At 48.9% G+C, this 22,345-nt stretch overlaps 1 protein-coding gene across 1 annotated transcript in view; it reads right to left on the bottom strand.

Annotated features, from left to right (window-relative positions):
* Positions 1-623: 623 nt before the first annotated feature.
* LOC119403999 (adapter molecule Crk) overlaps positions 624-22,345 on the bottom strand; it is a 112,593-nt gene continuing 90,871 nt past the window's right edge. The window contains exon 8 of the mRNA XM_037670629.2: positions 624-794. Coding sequence (XP_037526557.1) covers positions 657-794 — 138 coding nt within the window. The 3' untranslated portion in view covers positions 624-656. The remainder of the gene's footprint in view (positions 795-22,345) is intronic.

The following is a 22,345-nucleotide window of genomic DNA, read 5'->3' as shown; positions in this document are numbered from 1 at the left end:
AAGAAATACATTAAGGCTTGCACGGAAACAATGGTGGCCAATAAAAGGTAACAATGAAAATCAAGCTGTTACATTTAAAAAAATCAATATTAAGGCTAAGAAAAGTGAACCACTGCCAACCATAACGGAGCTCATAATGGGACTTTTTTGACACAAAGAAACAAAATTTTCGTCAACTTGGATGTGAAATTTTTAAAGCACACAACAATGATGTTCCCATCTTTAGAAGTTTTTAAAAAATGGCCTCACGAACCCTGTCCACTTAGCTACAGTCTGCAAAGACAACTGCTCTCTTGCCTTCGACCTGTATCACAAAGAAGCTGGTGCGAGGAAAAGCTTTGCTGCGTGCAACATGCTTGAGCCGATGCTCGTGCTTCCAATGCTGGTAGAAAAGTAAATGGCACCAACTAGCACAAGGGCCGAGAAAACTTGCCGAGGTTCTTCTGCCCAAGATGGAAACAAGCTCCCTGGCAGATTGACATGGCATACACTCCCGGACAAAAAGGGACTCCATCCACACGCTGGTTTTCTGGTGCCACGCAGCACCTCTCCCAAGCAAAAACTGCTGTTGCCACTGCCACTCATGCAGCAACACAGTGAAGAAAGTGGTGCATTGGGAGTGCGGAGCAAAGTTGGCAAGAGTTGCAATGAAGAAGCTACGATTCGTCATCGTCCGGGTTCTCCGAGTCGATGAACTCGACGTGTGTGAATGGAAAGTGTCCGACACGACCTTTGAGCTCCCCTTCCCACTGGCCGTTGATGTTGGTCTTGGTCACCGTGATGATGTCGCCAACCTGCAAAGAAAGCATTCATTTCCCACCACTCCTCCTCTCCCCAGCAGTTTCCAACTCAAACAAGGACACTCAACGAGAGCGAGAAGTGAGCCCCACTGTTGAATAGACTGGTGGCGGCATTCGAGTCTGTTATGGGACATAAAATTTAGCAGATCCCACGCGCTGTGGGAATCAGTTTCATGCGAAGCAGTCAGCGAGTACTTCTACACTCACAGATGTAGAGGGAGTACTGCGAGGGTAGAGCGACTGTGTTACTCTCGCCAGAGTTCTTTAACGCCGTGGGGGAGTAGTGGAGAGTTAGCCGCGGAACTTGCTCTTTCCTTGAAGGCAGAGTAAAAGAGACCGCGAACTCTCTGCTACTCAGATAGAGTTCCCAATCCACGGAACTCCCTACCCGACGTAGCGTGAACGGGGTCGGGAACTCCCTCCTAAGCAGACGGAGTACAAACTAGCGCTAGCTTCTGGCCGACGCCGCACAGCGATATATAACTGTCTCTTAACCATAATCCTCCGAGCGTAGACGCCACAGATGTCACTTTATTGTGCAAGTTAATAGGATAGCTTTCAGTGATAACAAAAGAAAGTGTTTGTGATCGTAAACCTTTTGTTTCTGAAACGCCAACAGAGGCATGCTTCGAAGCCTCGAACATCGGCAAATTCTAACGCATCGCCAACTTAGTTTACGACACAAACTAATTGCCACTGGAATAAGCTAGACACTAAAGCATTATTGCAATAAAAGAAGAGTCGTGAGAAAAAAAAAAAACGTCCGGCAGGGGGAATCGAACCTGCCACCATAAGATTCTCAAGCCGAGGTCTCTACCACAACGCCACGCCCCAACGCGGCACTCTTGCCGTAAAAAGACTAGTCAAGACAGAGTTCACCGCTCGACTTCATCTTTACGGGTCGCATACTGAAGATAGACGCGATCTTCCTTTTCAAATAAAATTCGTGTCTTCATAACACACAAAACAGCTGACGACCACGAATGACATTCAATAACCTGTATTTTCTCGCGCTATCGACGATACACACGCACAGCGCCCGTGTCAATGTACTGATTTGCATCTGAATCGATAGGTGCAACTACATACATAACCGATGGCCAAAAATCAAATTGAACATGCAAGAAAGTATGCCATCATGTTAGTTCAACAAGGCGTACTAATTGACAAGTCTGTGTCTGCGAAGTGCCGGCGAGTGCGCCCGGCGGCTTTCGGTGGCTGCCGGGGTGCGTTTGCTGAAAGCGGCGTCGTAACGATGCCCATCGCTTCTTGTACGAACACCGTACGCAAGAAAAAATGGTTCATTCAGGTTAACCGATACTAAAGCTCTACTGTACACTGATTTTTACACGTCGGAATTGCGTATCCTTAAACCCAGAAGCGCCGACAGCATGTACACACGGACTCGGCAGGCGCGCTAGGCCTACCTTCGCTGGGAGTCGTACGGGTCATATTGAGTGCGACCGATCTCGGCGCAAGTGGCTGACGAAGGTTGAAGAATGCGCATTTTATCGTCGAAAGCTTTGAATGCATTAAAATGCAACCGAGGTTGAGCGAAAGTGCGAGAATCGCCAGAGATGCGCTTGCATTGTGGTGATGCTGACCGTCGTTGATTTTCTGGCGTACGTGCCGCGCCTGCCGCGGCACCGCATGTCCGAGCGGACGCCAGATCGTAACGTCGTAAAGTATTCATCAGCCAGCCCTGGTAAAAGATCGCCGCAAGTGTATTTGAAAGCGCGTGACTACAACTCTCAGATTTGGGCATGAGCGGCTGTACGGCATTGAGCCGATATCATAGAGTCCCAGCTGATATTTGGAATTTACGAATGAAAACAGTGTTGAATATTATGCTGTTTTATAGTAAAAGATCGATGTGCCAACAGTATCACAAGATATCATTAGATATTTACACGTGTTCCATGTATATTTGCTGTGTAAATACGCACAGCGGAGCTGTTGCCACTGGCACTGGAAGGGGGGCCAGACATCATGGATATATATACCGGTTTCCGGGTGTATGGTTGTGTGCAGCGCCAGTAGTGCATATGTTCAGTGTTGCTGTGTTGTGTATGAATGAGTGTGCGGATGTGAGTTCTGTGTATGCGTGAGGTAAGCTTGAGGCATGTCAGACTGGTTCACTGTTACATTGTAGAAAAGGTACGAAGGATTTCTTTTTTTTTTTCTTTTTTTATAAACGTTAGTCCTAGCAGCAAGAGTGATTCTACTCTTGGTGGGAGTTCATGCACTCTAGCCCAACCAGCATTGTAAAACTCTGCGAGGGAGTAGTGCAATTCCAGCCGAGAGTCTATGTACTCCATTTCAAAAGCGTGACTTTACTCTGGCGAGGGAGCTTCTTCACTCTGGTTCAGCCAGAGTACCAGAACTCTGTCGAGAGAGCATGCCTACTCTGTGCAGCAGAGAGTTCCCAGCACTCCTGAAAAGGGAGTGAAATATGGGACAAGCGTTTACTCTCGCAAAGAGAGTTGCTAGCACTCTCTTGCCGCTGTGAGTGTACGCTCTATTTTATGGCTTTGAGCGAAGCGTTATGAGGTGGATCCACGTGTTTTTGTAAGTGCGGAGCAAAGTTGGCAAGAGTGCACATCGCGGGCTTACCAGGCATGTCGACAACACTGGCGTTTAAAGGGTAACTCATGGTCTCGCTTAACGTCAGCACTAACTTTAGAGCACTGTCGTGAGTATTATCGAAACTAAGTGCACTTTATGGTGCAATCATGTGAATATCATGTGAATATCATACGTAACTATCGTAACTTTCCTGGGTCGAACAATGCTTCAATATAGATTGCTGAACCATAGTAATACAAATGTAATGTTTATTACACTGCTATAAAAGCGGAGCCAACACTGGAACCACCCACGTTAATCCGATATGATGCCTGTAACGTAGGAGTACATATGTAGTGTTTATTGCTTTCTTGTAAAATTAGATAGCATTAGCCAGCACTGCAACCACAATTGACGCTGCACCAACATTACACCTGCATAGGCTGTTTCTCCAAACCAGTTCAGAGACCTGGCATGGCTCTGTGGTAGAATACCTGAATGCCACGTAGAATGCTTGGGTTCGATTCCTGCTGGGATCCTAATTTTTATTCTTTCCATTCATTGGGTCAATGCTGCTGATGTCAGTTTTTCTTAATGTTCTTGCATTTAAACTGCCAGTGTCTGTTCTCGCCGTTCCTGGGTAGATATAAACTGTCAATCACCTGTGGGACATGCCCGTACACCGTGCCTCATAGTAAACGGGTATGTGCCACACGTGCCTGGAGGAAAGGGTTTGACGACGTACGCGACAGGATTTTCATATTATTCATGTCATGACCAGACAGTCATATTCGTCAAATGCTCTTACCCTCCCTGCCAATTTTGGTCTACACCAAGTTAAGGAGGCCATCATGGGAGCACCCAGGTGTAGACCGACCGACATACAACGCTCTGGGCGATGTTAACGATTTTGGACTCTACGTGGCGGTGATGGCAAAAGCTCGCCTGGAGTGTCCCTATAACTGCTATTGCAATAAAAAAAAGCAAAACAGCTGCGGTCTAAGATCGCATGAAAGCATGGCGACGACCTGAATTACGGCACATCTGTTTATAGTGGCCACGTTTGCTGTTTTGTGACATCGCGTGCCTAATCGAGAAAGTGTGAAGCACACCTGTGTCGTGAATTTCGGTCGCCTCTATGCATTCGTTCAACAGAAGTCTTGTAATTCGGCTTTGTCATAAAACATCCGTAGAAGGAGCTGGCAGTGGTGCCGCTGCTAACTACGAGCAGCTCCAAAAAACATGAGTAGACTGCTTAAAACTAGAGCTGTGTGAATAGCAAAATTTTGGGTGCGAAGCGAATTCGAATATTGAAGTGTGAGTGCAAATCGAATCGAATATTTTTCTAATATTTCTCAAATATTTTTCTAACACTTCGAAGTGAAATTGCAGAAAAAGAAAGTTGGAGAGGATTCCTAAGCATATTCTTATGAGATAGCAAGATGAAAGTTTCTTTTCGCTAGGTTGATGAAATGCTGGCGGGGTTGTGTTTCATAGTTGTCTTATCAAGAATGAGCCAATGTAGAGGCCGAATTGTATCTATGTACATGATTTGGTGCAACCAAAATGTTGCTGACAACACTTTTGTTATGTCTACAATAACCGGAATACAGGCGTACGTGACAAGAAGAATGGGTTTATTTACTTGCATAGAAAGCACTGTTTCGCAGCGCGGCGCGAACGGTCTAGTTCGTGCGAGCGCTCGAAGCCGAGTCCGCCCGAGCCAGGCAGGGGGCGAGGAGCAAGGCGCAGGCGTCGGGTGTCAGCACAAAGCGAGAGGGGGGCTGCGGGAGGCCGGCCGGCGCGTCTTTGCAGCTGGCCGTGAAGCGGGTATTCGCGGTTGTCTCCAGTGTCCACTGTTAGACATGGCAATTCCTTCCCCCTTAGTTTTGCGCCTGGTAGCGGTCTGGGGGGCGTCGCTGCCTTGTTGACTGTCGCTGGGCGGGCGCCGTGAGGACACCGGGGCGCAGCTGCTCGTTTTCTCCCCGGAAGCTGCTGGGTGAGCGGGAAGTGTCCGTTCACTGACGTCCTGTTCCTTTGTCAGCAGCCAAGCCGCATTGAAAGGCGCAGGAGGGCTGCTGACTTTGGGCGTGTCCGCCGGGCGAGTAGTGTACGTTCACGTGGCGTAGCTGGTTTAAGTGCCGGCGGGAAACAGTCCCGTTCACTTCCACGAGCCAAGATCTCAGGCCGATACGTTTTTTGACGATGGCCAGGACCCACTCGGGCTTACGGTGAAACTGGCGGGCGAGAACTGCTTGTCCTTCGTGGAATTTCCGCCAACGCGGGGCGTCTTCATTATCTCGGTTGACACTTGAAGGCGGTTCCGGTAGAACGGCTGAGATGTGTGTGCGCAGCTCGCGAGAAAACACGAGCTTCGCCGGTGTCTGGCCCGTCGTATTCCGCACTGTTGTGTGTTGCTTGAAAAGAAAGCGTGCAATGCGGCGCTGCAAGGGCCCCGTAGAGTCTCTTGCAAGAGCTCGTTTTAGCTCTCCCACGTAGCGTTCGGCCTGTCCGTTTGTGGCTGGGTGGTACGGAGCAGATGTTACCGCTGTGATGCCGTTGTCACTGTAGAATTTCTGTATTTCTGCCGACACGAATGCTGTTCCGTTGTCCGAAACCACCTTGTGGGGCAATCCGAAGGTTGCGAACAACGAGCGCAGTGCCTCGATGACAGCTGTCGATGTTGTTTTGTTCATAAGGCGAACTTCAACCCATTTACTGTAGGCATCCACAATTACCAGGAATGTGGACCCGTCAATTGGGCCTGCAAAGTCGAGGTGCACTGTTTGCCAAGGTGTGCTCGGTCTGTCCCAGTCCGGTACTGGAGCTCGCGGCTGGGCGCGTTGATTGGATTGGCAGGCTGTGCACTCTGCCGCTAGTGTCTCGATATCCTTGTCGATTCCCGGCCACCACATGTAGCTGCGGGCGCACTTCTTCATTGCGACTACGCCTCGGTGTCCGGCATGAATGAGAGCCGTGGCTTGTTGTTGAAGTGGGCCTGGAATGACAACTCGTGATCCAAGTGTGATGCAACCACGATGACAGCTCAACTCCGTTGCTCTCTTGCGAAAAGCGTTGAAATTTTCATCCTTGAGCTTTTGAACGCTGCCGGCCTGTAGGGCTTTGTACAGCTTGGACAATGTCGGGTCATCTTGCGTGGCCGTTGCGACTTCGTCTGCTGTTAGTGGGGGCTTTGGTAGTGCTTCGAGCATGAGCACGCAGCCAACCTGAGGCGGGTCCTCAATGGTTTCACTGAGGGGTAAGCGGCTCAGTGCGTCGGCGTTTTGGTGTTTGTTTCCGGGACGGTACACAAGGTCGTAGTCATAAGCTGACATCTTAATACACCATCGGATCATGCGAGGCGATAGTGTCTGTGGAATCTGCTTTTGGGGCCCCAGGATACCCAGAAGTGGTCTGTGATCCGTGAGAACAGTCACATGTCTGCCCGCGATGTACTGATGAAAATGCGTGGCACCATAGACGACGGCGAGTCCCTCACGATCAAGCTGAGAATAATTGCGTTCCGCAGGTGATAGCGTGCGGGAAGCGAAGGCGATCGCTGCTTCTCTGCCTTGATCGTCAATTTGTGAAAGCACTGCACCGACGCCGTAGGGTGAAGCATCACATGCCAGAAGCAAAGGCTTTGTCTCGTCATAGTGCCTAAGCACCACACTGTCACGGAGCAGCTCCTTAAGGGCTTCAAATGCTTCCTGATGGCGTGGCGACCAAGTCCAGGGGACGTCGTTTTTCAACAGGTTGTAGAGGTCGTTGGCCACCGTTGCTCGGTGTTCCAGGAAACGGTCATAGAACGTTAGGAGACCCAGGAATGATTGGAGCTCTTGCTTGCTCGTTGGGGCGCGTGCCTCCGTGATGGCGCGCACCTTGTCGCTGGTGGGGTGAATGCCCTCGGCATCGATCAGATGACCTAAGAATTTCACTTCAGGTACCGCGAAGCAGCACTTATCGATGCTCAAGCGTAGGTTTGCACTTGCGAGCCGTTTCAGTACCAGTTCTAGGCGTGTATCATGGTCCTCGCTGGTTGCGCCACTGATGATTACATCGTCTAAGTAGACGCACACACCAGGAATTCCTTGAAGCTGCGATTCCATGTACCTTTGAAAAATGGCTGGGGCTGCCGCTATCCCGAATGGAAGTCGCTTTACCCTGTACAGTCCTCTTGTTGTATTAAGCGTGAGCACCTCAGAAGTTTCGTCGCTCACCTTCAGCTGTTGATATGCCTGCGTGAGGTCCAGGGTGCTGAATATTTTCCCGCGCCGTAGCGTGCTGAACACCTCCTGTGGTGTTGGCAGAGGGTATGAAGACGATTTTGTTGCCAAGTTCACTGTGAACCGGTAGTCCCCACAGAGACGTAGGCTTCCGTTCTTCTTCCTCACTGCAACCAGAGGTGTGGCCCAGTCTGAGTGCTGTGTGGGTGCAATAATGCCCTGTTGTTCCAGCTTGTCGAGCTCCTTCTCGTAGGCAGGTTGCAAAGCAAACGGTATCGATCTGGCCTTTAGAAACTTCGGACGGGCCTCTGGGTGAAGCTCTAGGTCAACAGGTGGCCCATTGTGTCCAGAAATTTCTTCAGAAAAGACCGTCCCGTACTTCTTCTGCAGCCGCTCGACGAGCTCTTGTCGCTCAGTTGAGCTTCCTTCGGCTGCCTGGTTGATGCCGCAGATCGCGATATTGAGAGCGTGGAACCAGTTTCTGCCCAAAAGGCTGGATCCAGTGCCCTTCGCAATCACGATAGGCAGTTTGGTCAACGTTCCGTTGTAAGCAACCTCTACGTTGGCGCTGCCTAGAATTGGCAGGTCTTGTCCTGACCATGTTCTCAGGTGCGTATCTTCATTGAGAAGGGGTGGAGCGTTTCGTGGCCATGTGTTGCGGTACGTCTCCTCGCTGATGAGCGTGCAAGCTGCTCCCGAGTCAACCTCAAATTCGATGGGCTGGCGGTTCACAGCAAGGGTGACCATTATCTTTGGTTGCGTGCCGAGGTTGACATTATGCAAGTCGTACAGCGATGTTGGTGCTGGTAGGCTGTGCTGAGTTTCAACTTGCGTTATCGATCTCGGGGCGTTCCCGCTTTTGTGTCGTTGAGGTGGCCCTTTCGCGAGCTTCTTCTTTGAGATGCAGGCCTTCTCAATGTGACCGCGTTTGTTGCAGAAATTGCACATAGCTGCTTGGAATTTGCACGTCTGGGGGCTGTGTTGCTCATCGCAACGCCAGCAGCGTTGTGGTTTAGACGGTTTTCCTGCACTTGCCTGGTTGTGATGACCTCTGTGAGCCGCTGCATGGTGAACCGGCTCGATGGTCCCTCGTATGTCTCGCTGCTGTTGGCTAGCACTTTCCGCTCGAACAGCGATGTCGTAAGCTTTCGTGAACGTTAGGTCACTCTCAGCAAAGAGTCTTTGTTGCAGGAGATCGTCCCGTAGTCCACACACGAACCTGTCGCGCAACATAATGTCCAAGGGTAGCATCGTTGCGTTGGACGGTGGCGTTGTTGTCGTCTGCTGTCCGGTAGCTGCTGCTGCTGCAGCCTGTGTTTGGCGCAGCGTTCCGAAGTTGCAGTCGGCTGCCAGCGTCTTTAGCGCCGCGACGTAGGCGCTTACCGTTTCTCCCTCCAACTGGTTGCGTCGTTGGAAGCGGGCTCGGCTGAAGACCTCGGCTGGCCTGGGGTCATAGTGCTTCTGAAGTGCCGCAACGATGTCGTCGTAAGCCACTTCAGCTGGATTGCTTGGCTGAACCAATGCGCAGACGGTGTCGTACGTCTGCTCACCGCACAGCGTCAGCAGGTGTGCCCTCTTCTTGCTGGAGTCTGTGATGCTGTTGGCCTCGAAGTAGAACTGGAGGCGTCCGAACCACGATGTCCAGGATGAGCCATTAAACTCCGGTATTCGGCCTGATGCGTGCGTTGCCATTGCGTAGCACCGGTGAATATCCACGTGAGCTTCAATTCCACTACCTCGTCGCCACTGTTATGTCTACAATAACCGGAATACAGGCGTACGTGACAAGAAGAATGGGTTTATTTACTTGCATAGAAAGCACTGTTTCGCAGCGCGGCGCGAACGGTCTATAGTCGGGTACAACTTTAGAAAAAAGCGGCATTTGCACCTCAAAGGCGGATGCACACGCGCTTCCACCAATGGGCGCGCGCTCTAGACTGACGTCACGAGCCGGACGGCCGGTGCCTCCGCTCAAGGAGAAGAAGCGGGACTATTTATTTGCCGCGGAGGCAATCGGCTGCCGCGCTTCGGTCATATGGGCGGGGCCTCTCCTTTTTTCTAAAGTTGTACCCGACTATAGTTCGTGCGAGCGCTCGAAGCCGAGTCCGCCCGAGCCAGGCAGGGGGCGAGGAGCAAGGCGCAGGCGTCGGGTGTCAGCACAAAGCGAGAGGGGGGGCTGCGGGAGGCCGGCCGGCGCGTCTTTGCAGCTGGCCGTGAAGCGGGTATTCGCGGTTGTCTCCAGTGTCCACTGTTAGACATGGCAACTTTACATGTGATAGGCAAAGATGCCATTTCCTCAGCCTCTCCTCCTCTTTCAACTTCTGTGGAAGCCCAACTGATGTAGCGGACAAGGGTGTGCTCCCTTCAAGTCCGGAGTTCCAAATCTGCCTCATAGACATTGATATATAAGAACATCTGGAATTTTGGATGCTAAATAGCTTTGGCGTCCGATTTTTTGGACTTCCTGCCCAAATTTTAGGTCCAGAACAGCATTAATTGAGCCCCCATCTCTGCCACATCTTTCATCTCCATGTTGGAACCAGCGTTTTCTAGAGTTAATAAATTTGCGACCATAGTGGAGCTTGAAAGGCAGCTTTGCCACAATATGGGGGTGTGATGAGGTGAAGCATATTGAAAATGTAAGGACCACTTCCAATCGGACGTTGACTGTGCCTTGGCTAAGTTCGCCCATAACGGAGCTTGAAAGGCAGCTTTGCCGCAATACGAGAGTGTAGTGAGGTGAAGCATATTGAAAATCTGAAGGGGTCACTTTCAATCGGATGTTGACTGTATTTGTCTTGGGAAGTTCGAATTATTTGAATAGTAAGATTCCAGTGCGAATCGAATACCAAACACTATTAGAAAAATATTCGAAATTTCGAATATTCGCACACCCCTACTTTAAGCTTGTCGCAGCAGTGCCCTCACCTAAAAAAATAGAGAGAAAAAAGTAATTTCTGTTGCATGTAAATGAGCCTGTTAGTCATGATTCCTCTCGCCTAGAAACTTATAAAAAAAATAGCTTCCTTGGAGCTCGGGATCACAGACAGTGAGCTATCTGATACGTCGGAACAAGCAGCAACGTCTTTTTTGTCGCCGGTCAGAATGGCTTGCAAGATACCAGCCTTATCGGTGAAATGCGCGTCCGGAGCGATTGCGATCACTTGCAATAACTGAGAGCTCGTTACATTTACTGCTACCACCTCTATGGCTACTCATGCTCGTAATTTGACTCACGGTGCAGAATACAGGACTACAGTGCGTAGTCACAGAACACAAACAACAGTGCGTGATACGATGTGTAATGGTTGCCACGGTTCCTGCATACTAAGCATCAGCCTGGTTCTGTCCCACTCCACTGCTTCGAAGGCAAGGAGAGCGTCGAGGTGCGCTATTTCCTTGCAAACGCAGCGGCCATGCGATTGGAAAAATAGGTTAAGAAAACCTTGAGCCAGCGTTACCGCGACTTTCGTTCCCTTTCAATAAAGTTACAGCACGCTTTCCCTGATGAGAGCCCAAATTCCCTGAGTATTCCCCGAGTATTTCCAGACTATACAAAATTCCTGAGAATTTCCAGTTTTCCCGGTTGGAAGATATCCCAAAAAGGTACTGACATGAAAATTTTGAATAGTCGTTTTTCTGCGTAGAACACAATATGCACTTCTCATTACACGCTCACACAAGATATCGTGACATTCTGACAGCCGCTCCCGCTCCAAGCCTCCGTTAGTAACACACAAGTGGCCATTTTATGTGTTTTGGTACCTGACATCATCGCAACTAGCCATACTGGTGTGTGAAGTCACCAGAATTGATACCACAGTCTGACGTGACGCTAGTGTTGACATCAGTAGGTGTGCCATGCGAAAATTGATTTGCATATCAAAATAAAATATCTTACCAGCATTTCCTGAGCTTCGTACTTGCTCAGAGCTGTCCTGTATACAGGATATTTGTATGGGGGATTAAAGTCGGCTTCAAAAATTAGTGTCAGTACCCCTACCCCAGCCACTGTGTTTTATGACTTTATGCAACAACTCCATAACTGCAGAACAAGTTCAAAAGTTTGGTGGGCATGTACCGTATTTTCCAGTGTATAAGACGTGTTTCTTTTGCCAAAAATTTCTGAGGCGCATTTTATACAACGATTTGTCTTATACGTATTTTTTTGTTGTTGTCAATTTTGGCCAATTATGAAGGAACTCGTGTTGATGCTCATTAGCTTTTCTTTTTAAATATTAGTGTAGCCCGATGTGAATTATGCGTCACAAATGTAATAACGAACAGTCAATGTGCTGAAACTAAAGCTCCATAACAAAAACAACAGTAAATAAAACGGAAAGATTAAAAAATATGTCGGCATGCGAGTTTTCAGCTCATGGAGGCTGCAATCGGTTAGCTAAAATGGCGTGAGATGGCAATAGCTGCGCTGCTTGCTTGCACAACTGGTTGAGCCGGTCATTCGGAAAGTTGGGCCAGTCACCATTTACGACCTTGTTCGTTTACTTTGTTGTTGTTCACCATTCACCTGCAGCACGCCGTCTGAACGAAAGAGCTAAACAGTGAAATTTAAGCCGACTGCTATGAAGTACGCTCAAGAACATGGAAACAGGGCAGCGGGCTGTCATTTCGACATCATTACCGATGAGATTCCCACGTGACTGCAATCAACAGACAAGGTCCAGGCCATGAAAAACAACAAAAAGGCTGACCACGGCAAGAAGGCGTGATGGCCAGATCTTGAAGGACGTCCGCACACCTGGAGCAGCACGCCCAAGGCAGGGCGTTGTCAGAGGTGCAGCTGCGCCTCAAAGCGCAGACAGTGGCCAAAGAAATGGGCACCATTGGTTTTGTTGGCGGGCCATCCTGATGCTCCAGGTTTAAGCGCCCCAACGCGTTGGCGATGAGAGCCCGCACAAACATGTGCCACAATCTGCCGGAAAATTTTAAGGAGAAGCTAGATTTTAAGTGATAAGCGTCCCCGAAAGCAAGAGCTGCTCGCGGCTATTGCATACTACGTCGCACACTCATGCTGATCAGTTTGAGTCCTGTTTAAGAGTCCGAGTTTAAGACATGCGGTGGTATGTTCGCTGCCACTCGTAATCGCACCATCTCGCACGGTGGAACGGGGTTTAAAAGATAACGCTTGGTGTAATGGCAACCGAAGGTGAAGTCCCCAAGTGCCCGCACTGCGATCCGTTGAGTCTTCACAAAGATGGCGGCTAGCGCGCATAGTCTCGTTTTGGCATCTGATAAGCAGAAACCTTCCAGATATCTCCCAGAACAAATTTTTTCTGGCAAGTTCTGATGACCCACTGGTAGGCAGAATTGTTCAGCCAGAGAAAAACGAACGCCGACTGAAATTGCGCTGCGTGATGGGTAGAGCAACCCGAAAACGAACGCGCTCCGGGAGAATAGTGTGGGGGAAATTATCGGCCATATCCACTGGGCACAATAGTGGCCTTGCTATGGTTACGTGTCGCTGCGTGTTGTGCAGCGGCGGCATGCGCGTTTCCGTAGATCTTATACCAAACCGTGGTGGACTGGAGGAGTGACAGCCTCCATTCTTTGGGCCGCATTGTTAGTTCCCCCAGCTGTTGTAGCCATGGGGTTTGAACAAAAGTGTGTAGAACGAGCGTGCATCTACCATATAAACGCGTGTAAGGGCCGCACCCCGTTTTTTTGAAGTGCATATTCTAAAAAAAAAAAAAAAATCCGCGTAAGGGCCGCACCCACACTTTCCTCAACCAATACGTATTCAAAATGCGCGCGCGCGTAAGCTTCTAGGCCTAGTCGATAGATGGCGCAAGAAAACGCAACCATCATCATCGTCACCAGAGTATATATATATATATATATATATATATATATATATATATATATATATATATATATATATATATATATATATATATATATATATTTGGATTTTATTCGTGTTAAGATGTTCGTGAAGTGGGCTAAAAATTTTAACTATTTTATTATTATTTATAGAACCGCCAACTAAAGGTTAAAGCAGGATTTTATCTTTAGCTTCTCACATCTCTATACAAACGCGCTATCGGCGCTATCCACATCGGCATTAGCATCACCAACTTTGGCATGGCGTTCGCATTGTTCGGTTTGTGCAGTTCAGCTACACTGTAGTTCAGCCAGCCATTTGCTGTAGTTTTCTGCACTGTTCGATGACCTTTGTGCTAGCTTGTTTTCTACGCGGCGTTCACGTTTTGGCAAGATGGGCAAGTACCTGAATAGCTACACTGCTGGCTATAAGTTGAAGGTGATCGAGTATGCTCTCGAGCATGGGAAACGTGCCGCCGGCAGAAAATTCGACGTTGACGAGAAGTGTGTTCGACGTTGGTGTGCTCAAAAAGAAGCCTTGCGAAACACCAACAGCACTAAGCGCGCTTTCCGAGGAGAGCAGTGCAAGTTTCCCGATTTGGAAGAAAACTTGCTCCGCTATGTGACTGAAGTGCGGAATGATGGTCTTGCACTCACAACGGACATGCTGCGTGTAAAGGGACTAGCCTTGGCGACTGTACTTGGGTGGATCCTATCTGCGTGAGCTCGGTGTCGACGGACATTGTGTCCCGAAGTTTTAAAGTCGCTGGGATATCTAACAGCTTGGATGGCACGGAAGATGACTGCTTGTGGGGTGACGGCGCTTCACAGCACACCATCTCATCTCGGACTCCAAGTCTGAGGACTCGCCGAGTGACGACGATTGAGCACGTATGTCGCAAGAAATGTCATTTACTGCAATAAACGCTCTTCGTTCGCTAACTGGTGCGTTTTTACTTAAAAAAAAAAAATGTCGCGTGTATGGGCCGCACCCTGAAAATTGGCCCTCATTTCTTGAAAAAAAAGTGCGGCCCTTACACGCGTTTATACGGTATGTACCGTGGTATGGATGAAGGATTTGCAATCTTCAGCGAAATCGTGCCAAGTTCTACAGACAAGACTTTTTTCTTTTTAAAGCCATTTGAAGATTTTGACGGCCAGCGCCCACCTGCCTTCGGGTCAGTCTGTGGTTGACAGAGAGTGGCGATCGAGCAATTCGGAGAAGACACAGAGGAGACATAATTGAAAAAATTTATAACTGCGCTAAGGACGAGACACCAGAAACGAAGTGGACAGGACGATCGCAGTACAGGACGATCTGCGATCGTCCTGTCCACTTCGTTTCTGGTGTCTCGTCCTTAGCGCAGTTATAAATTTTTTCAATTATGTCTTACCAACTAGCCCCCCAACGTACGCTTCACAGAGGAGACAACTGAGCAAAGCAGAAAAAAATTTGTAGTGGCTTAGCTCGGCTATGCCAGGATATACGTAGCGTTAGCAAAGGTTCAGCTGATTATTCTTAGCTTTCCAGATTGTCTAGGATTATTAGCCTTCTTCTGTTCATTCTTCGTACGCTGAACCGCTAGTTGCCTGGCAACTACTTCGGGATCCGATGAGATAAGCTTCTCGCCTCTTCTGCGCCTTTGAGCAGCATTTGCGCTCTCCTTCTCCATGGCGTTACCCACCTGCAAACGCCAGTCAGAGGCGCTATCACGCGGCTCCAGCGCAGTGTCAGACGGCGACTGCACAGCGAAGGCAAATAGCTGCGTGCGCGCCGGCGCCAGTGTGTCTACCATGGCTACGACGTCACTCCTCTCGAATGCGCAGACCAGCAGCGGCTAGTCGCGCGCGGCGGTGGCGGAGAGCGCGTGAGATCGCGGTGGTGGAGAGTGGTGAGCCAGCTGTGTGACATCACTGATCCTTGCGCATGCGCAGCACAGCTCATGAGGATCCACGCGAAATCGGCTCCGGCTAGGCAAGTGTAGCTAACGCTACAAAAAGTGCATAGGGGGAAAAGGCACTGTGGAGAAGCTGCCATTGCCGTGCAGCGGCTGTCTGCCACTTCGTGCTTGACAAATACAAGAGAGGCCCTTTTTGCACATCTGAATGAGAGTTTCTGGCTACAAAATGTATCATATGACCGCAGTTTTCTGTGGTGCTGAACGTTACTGCCGAATAATCATATTTTCCGGAAAAGTATTAACCGGAACGTATTACACACAGCTGCATTGGGTTACTTTTAATTTTCGTGACTGCGAGCGTAGGAGCCAGGAAATTGTACTAAGCTGGAACTTATCAACGAGGTTCTACTGTACAGTAGACTCCCGTTAAGACGAACTCGAAGGGACCGCGGTCATCTGTTCGTCTTATCAGGAGTTCGGCTTATCAGAAGTGCCCCCAAAAAGAGACATGCTAACATGCCAAGTGCATCCAAATATGCTACTTGAAAACACTGAATGGAGTAGACTTACAATGGGGGAAAAAGGACAAGAAAAGGCATTTATTTGGCTCATCTAGATAAAGACTATGCCTTCAAGGAGAGTATTTACACGAATCTTACGAGCACCCGATTTCGTGTGTTCAAAAATAAAAATGCTCGTGAAGATATTTGCTATCACATTTTAATGATAAAACTGTAACACGCTCCTATGTAGACGATTAGAAAAAAATTAAGAGACAGGCACAATTTTCCTTCAAAGAATGTAAAATTAATTGTCCTGGCAGTTCATTTTCTTCTGTGAGCCTGTTTTGCTGGCTCCAACATCACTTCTGGATACCCCTCGGTCGCGTGCTGTTGCCTTGACAAAGTCATTATACGCCGAGTTGCTTAAAAAAGTCTGCAAGGTTTTCTTCGAGGTCCGGATATTTAGCAACGTTGCTTGTTGGGCGAGTTGGAACGAGTCAGTCATAGCGTAGTTTAGCGCAAAAAACAGGCAACAGACGAGTGAGAGGACAAGGACACAGCGCATTCTTCCAACTAAAGTTTATTGGATTGGGACGCATGTATATATACACGCAGGGAAAGCAAGAAAAGAAAAAAAACAAGAAAAGAAAAAAAACCAAGAAGTAAAAACCGAAAGGTGAAAAGAATAAAAGTGCCGATAAGTCACACACGTGTGCCAACACCGCCCCCCTTCCCATGTCTCGCCAAAAACAAAAGCTCTTTGTCAGAAAGATGCAAGGAAGGCGTGCTTACGCATGCGTCCCCAGACCGTTCGGTCTGGGGACGCATGCGTAAGCACGCCTTCCTTGCATCTTTCTGACAAAGAGCTTTTGTTTTTGGCGAGACATGGGAAGGGGGGCGGTGTTGGCACACGTGTGTGACTTATCGGCACTTTTATTCTTTTCACCTTTCGGTTTTTACTTCTTGGTTTTTTTTCTTTTCTTGTTTTTTTTTTCTTTTCTTGCTTTCCCTGCGTGTATATATACATGCGTCCCAATCCAATAAACTTTAGTTGGAAGAATGCGCTGTGTCCTTGTCCTCTCACTCGTCTGTTGCCTGTTTTTTGCGCTAAACTACGCTATGTCCGGATATTTTCCCGTTTTCGGCCCGTAGTAACTTTTCCTGATCGACGTGCAGCTGAAGATATCCCATCGGGCTACTCATGGTCACAAGCCTCGCCACGAAAAAGACACGACGCAGTTATATTCACTGTGCAAAATAGCCTTCCTTTGTCGTGCGCTTCCGTAATCAAAATGGCTCATCACAATTTGCACTTCACTGGGAACAGATAGAACGCGCACAGGTCCCACGCGAACAAACGCGAATTGACCACAAAATACATGTGCTCGGCCGCTGTTGTGTGATGGCGATGACAATGCACCTGACTCCTCTGACGGGAGTGCTCCGCGATCGTACTCGATTGTAATGCACAGACCATTTTTGTTCCTGTTGTCGCTTTCTTTTTTTTTTCCCCACTCCCCTTGCGTTTACCCCTCTGACCACGGCGGAGGGGCCCCAAGCTCTTGTGTTGTTCTGTTCTCCTTTGTACTCCAGCTGGGGGTCCAAGTTGTAAATCCCCCACACTTTTTGTTGCTTTCTTTGCTGATAAAGCCCACACCTCCCCCACCCACAGGCTGGGGGTGAGAGGGGATACAGGCTTTATCCGCTGACTAGTCTTCTTCGTTTATCTCGCGCCCTCCCCTCCGCGTCGCGATTTGCTTCGCGTCTTTGATCCAGGAAGCGCTTTTTTTTCATCTTTTTTGCTTTTTCTCGGTCGCCTGAACGCCCCACCAAGACTGCAGTGTTCGTTTTGCAGAATCGCTAGCGTTGTTGATCACCGCGAAAGTTCATCTTAAAGGAGTCCTGGCACAAAAATTTTCGCCCCGCGTTTCTTTGCTGCAATGTGTTGCTGGGGGCCTGTTAGTCATAACACGGCACATCGTTTGCTGCAGCGCGCGACAGATAATTAATTACAAGCTCCTCATTACCGACACAGCCTCAGTTTCGGTTTGACAGAGCTTCAAAAACGACAAGCCGCCGGGTGCAACTATCACCACCTAGCGAGTGAAACACTCGGTCACGTGAGCATACAGAACAGTGACGCATTTCCGCGCGGTCTGTCGTCGTCGGGCTCATCGTCGTCTGATGGCGACGATTTTCTTGCAGCGGGGATAGAAGGAATTTTCGACGTGGCGAATCACTTCAGGTACAGTCCGCTGGCGAGGAGCGATTCGTCGGGAAGCGCGTCAAAACAGAAATGGCGGCTACGACGTCATCATAACTTGTACCGGCTGCAACGGTTACGTAGGGGAAGTAGGGGGGTCACCTCGGGTCACCTCCGAGGGTGTCAATGCACTAGGTGCGGCCTATGATGCTGGATCGCGCTCGCGAACTTCAAAATTCATATAAAATACCTTCCAAGCTTTATTCGCTGTCGATATTTTGCTCATGGTACACGCACGTACACGGGAATCGATCCAGCAGGCTATCTCGGCCGCGAAATTTTGTGTCAGTACCCCTTTAACAGAAGAGTACAGTTGGGCGGTTCGTCTTAAGCGTATTTTTTTTGCATTGAGTCTATGGGAAACCAAACAAATGGTCCCGTGTTGTTCGGTATAAGCGAGAATTCGTCTTAACCGAGTTCGTCTTAACGGGAGTTCACTGTATATGGATGTTCAGGTCCCATAACTTTAGCATTTATTTATTCATTCATTGAAAATACCTTCGAAGTCCCAACGTGGGACATTACGTGAGGGGTAATCACCGAAAAACTTGTGGGTCAGGCTAGGTGGCGTGTCCTGAAAGAGTCTGTAGTGGCAGCTTTGAAACGAGAAACGGGTGATGTCAGAGGGAAGGGTATTCCATTCTCGGGACAGAGGAACTGAATCTTAATTATTTTAACCAGTTAATGGGCAAGCTCACTTCGTACAAATGATTAACCTGCAAAACTGAAACCTGCCGCCTGGGTTTTCATCCCTAGGTTAACGGTTCATTAGCCTTTCTCAATGAAGTAATGTGGCTTGCCCAATTTATGTGGCACATATGCGCTAGGAGTTCTTACGCACATAGGGCAGATGAATTTCTGTTTGTCCAGCCATATACAGATTCGCTGCAAGAGAAGGTCGGTACGTATTGGAGCAGGTGCACGGTCGGTACACATCATGGCGGGAGGAACACTCTGGTATGACATGTTGCTTACCTTTGGGCAAACAAAGCCATAACGCTGTTAGCGTCTTCTTGTCCAGGACGCACCGCTACCATTCTGGTGCACTGACCTATGGCAATCAAGAAAGACTGTCTTGCAAACCCCAGGACTCTTCTTTTTCAATTCTGCAAATTCCACGTGCATGACTTCAAAGGGTTTGTCCGAGTGGTTTGGCAAGACGAGCTCGTCGGGTCTAGGCCGGTTTTGGCTTTGTTCACTTGAAACAAGTGGCACGACTTGACATAGTCTTCGATGTCTTTTTTTCATGTTTGTCCATGTGAACCATTTGAGAAGTCTATTATACGTTCGCCACAATGACCACCTGCTTCCGGGCTGTCATGGTACAAGTGAAGTACTTTTGGAATCAGTGTCTCTGGTACAGCGAACTTGCCATCCCTGAAGTGCAGGCTTTCATAACCCTCCCATAATCTCGTCAAGTTTACGGTACCATTCGGGACCTCGACTGCCAATCGAGGCAGGGCATCAGTGTCTGTGAGATGACTACCTGCACGATGGAAGAGTCGTACTGCTCAAGTTCAGTGACCCACCGGGCTAATTTCCAAACTACAGTCGAAGACGGATATATCGAACCCACATATATCAATTTTTTGGCTATATCGAACTCTTAAATTATCCCTTTGAAAATCCTCTGTAAAAGCATAAAAATTCGCACGTTTATATCGAACGGTATTTTTACCCGCCATCAGATATACAGGGGTGAGACGGCTGAAATCGATTTGGGAGCAGTTTTGGGAGCAGCAAAATTTCAATTTAGGAGCAGGAGAACCTTGTTTGGGAGCAGTTAGTGGCATTTATTATGTCGTTTTTGGAGCTTGAAAAAAACAAATTTGTAGCAACTTGGAGGAAGAAACGCACATTTTAATCGGCTTAGAATACACATAACGTTCAAAGAGCCTTTGGAGAAAGCTTTTTTTTAACAGATTATTGCCAGGTATGAACTAGACTACCTTTTTACAAACTACGCAATTTATATAACCCGGGTAACAACATATGAAATAGATGAAAAAGTTTTTTAACTAGGTTCACTTTACATTTGAAAATAAAAAAAGAAAAACATCACATTTTTCAAATAATAAAAAAAAAACTGATTGCACAAGAATTGTAGTCACATAGCAGTAGGTCTTTGAATGGTCAATGAACGATTCTTACTAGCACGCGATTGCGGCGATGCCTTCACGTGTAACATCAGGAAAGAACAAAAGCGGTATGGCGGCCACCGATGAACGCATGGGGGGGGGGGGGGGTCACATATACAGTCAACTGCCGATTTCTTGGACGCCCGATTTTCCGGACATGCTCGAAAATTCGGACACTATCGCGGCACCGTCACCAGACCCATAGACGTCAATGTATAAAAACGTCCGAAATTTCGGACGCTGAAACTCTTCGGTGTCCGATTTTTCGGACTTTCTGCCCGAATTGTGGGTCCGAAAGGCATTAATTGGAGCCCTCACCTCTGCCGCGTCAATCATCTCTTAGGTTTGAACCAGCGCGTACGCGAGTCGATCTGTGTGCGACAGTAGCAGAGTCCGAAAGTCAGCTTTGCCGCAATGCCGAAGCGTTATGGGGTGAAGCAGACCAGAAATTCAAAGGGGCCGCTATCGCGGCGCCGTGCGGCGATGTTACGGATAAGCAGCGGAAATGCACGGAGGCGTGATGGCGGCAGCTGGCAAACGCTCCGGTACGACTTAATCGCTGACAACCCTTACGATAAGCATCTTCAGTTAACTGCTCGGTAGTGCACGTGGCCTAGCGCAGTTGCATGCGTACTGCACGCATTTAATAGGCGAGAGCCCAAATGCGCCGCGCCGCCATTCCTGCTGCCTCTTTGTGCGAGACCGCTAAGTGCGCTGCATAGACGCGTTGCCTTCGCGGACGAAACCAGCTCGCCATTGCCACGCCCGTGTGCGGTCAAGAACTAAGTGCGCATCACGAACCCTTTCATGATAAATGCGTGCGTACGATACAGCAACAGTAAAGTGACGGCGTCAGTTTAGTTGGCGATGTACTGCACACAACTAGAAACGATCGGCTTGATACGACAGCAAATGCTGCGTATCGGCGGCGATTCGGCGATGTGTGTGCGCATATGCGCACACGCATCGGGGAATGCCGGACGAGTCGTCCGCTCTTCCGCCACAGTCTTTGTGTTCCGCGTCATCGTTTACAAACGCTTCATGTGAGATAGCCGTAATCTATTCCGTGCTTTGCTGTTATCAGCGGCGCTCATCACGAGATGTAAAAGTGGCGGTTGGCACGTACGTAGTTAAGCGGGGTTCGCGGCAGGTACCGAATGTATTTGCGAGAGCGTGGGCGCGCACTAAAATGCCTGATAATTGTACTGGGAGGCATTAAAGCTATTTCGGACGTGGCTGTGGCGATTTGACCGCTTAAGCGGAATAAAAAAGCATGAATTTGTTTTTTCGGTCTGCCCGATTTTTCGGACGATTTCGCGGTCCCTAGGGAGTCCGAAAAATCGACAGTTGACTGTTTACAACCACTCAGAGGCGATTACCACAGCACTATGGAAGCCTCCATTACAAAGGCGCGTAGAAGGACACGCTTGGGCGCGTTAACATGTTCTGCGAACGTATCCCTGGCGCTGCTTCTAAACTTACATTTTCCCATGCTGAAACTGATGCAGGCTTGAAAATTCTTGCTTGCGGGGTCGTTTCGGCGCAGTTCGGCGCAATTTTTGCAATTTTTATGCTTTCGGAGCAGCTTGGCGCAGGAAAACGGAATCGTATCAAAAATGCGCAATATGCGCAGCTGTCTCACCCCTGGATATATCAAACACCACGCGAGCTGGAAGGCGCGCTTCGGCACTAGCTGTGCCCCACGACCTTCGTGGCACCGCGCCTCCGCCGACACCCGATACGTTAAAAAGACGTGAAGGCGAGAGGGCTCAGACTGTACTCCTCTTGGGCGCATTCTCCAACTTGCGGAACGTTTTTTTCTTCTTTTTTTTTTCTCTCCCTCTCTGTCTCATGCTTTCTCCGCATTACCGTCGGCTCGGAGAGCAGGACCGAAGTAGCCGGCGGCCTCCTCCTTTCGCCTTTTCTTCTTTTTTTTCGCCTTTTTTTCCTTTTTTTTTTGTTGCTGTTGTGTGAGTTTTGATCAGCCAACCACAGCTCGCACCTTTCGTACATCGCTGCTGCCCTCGCAGGTAGCCCGGGTAGTCATCGCTGCCATCGCGACTGATCGCGAGCGCTTTGTTGGCGGAGTCCATTTCCGTGAGTTGTCG

Source organism: Rhipicephalus sanguineus, chromosome 9 (genome assembly GCF_013339695.2).
Source record: "Rhipicephalus sanguineus isolate Rsan-2018 chromosome 9, BIME_Rsan_1.4, whole genome shotgun sequence".
Taxonomy (NCBI): domain Eukaryota; kingdom Metazoa; phylum Arthropoda; class Arachnida; order Ixodida; family Ixodidae; genus Rhipicephalus; species Rhipicephalus sanguineus.
Note: the sequence above shows the minus strand (reverse complement) of the source record. Positions and strands in the feature narration are given on the sequence as shown.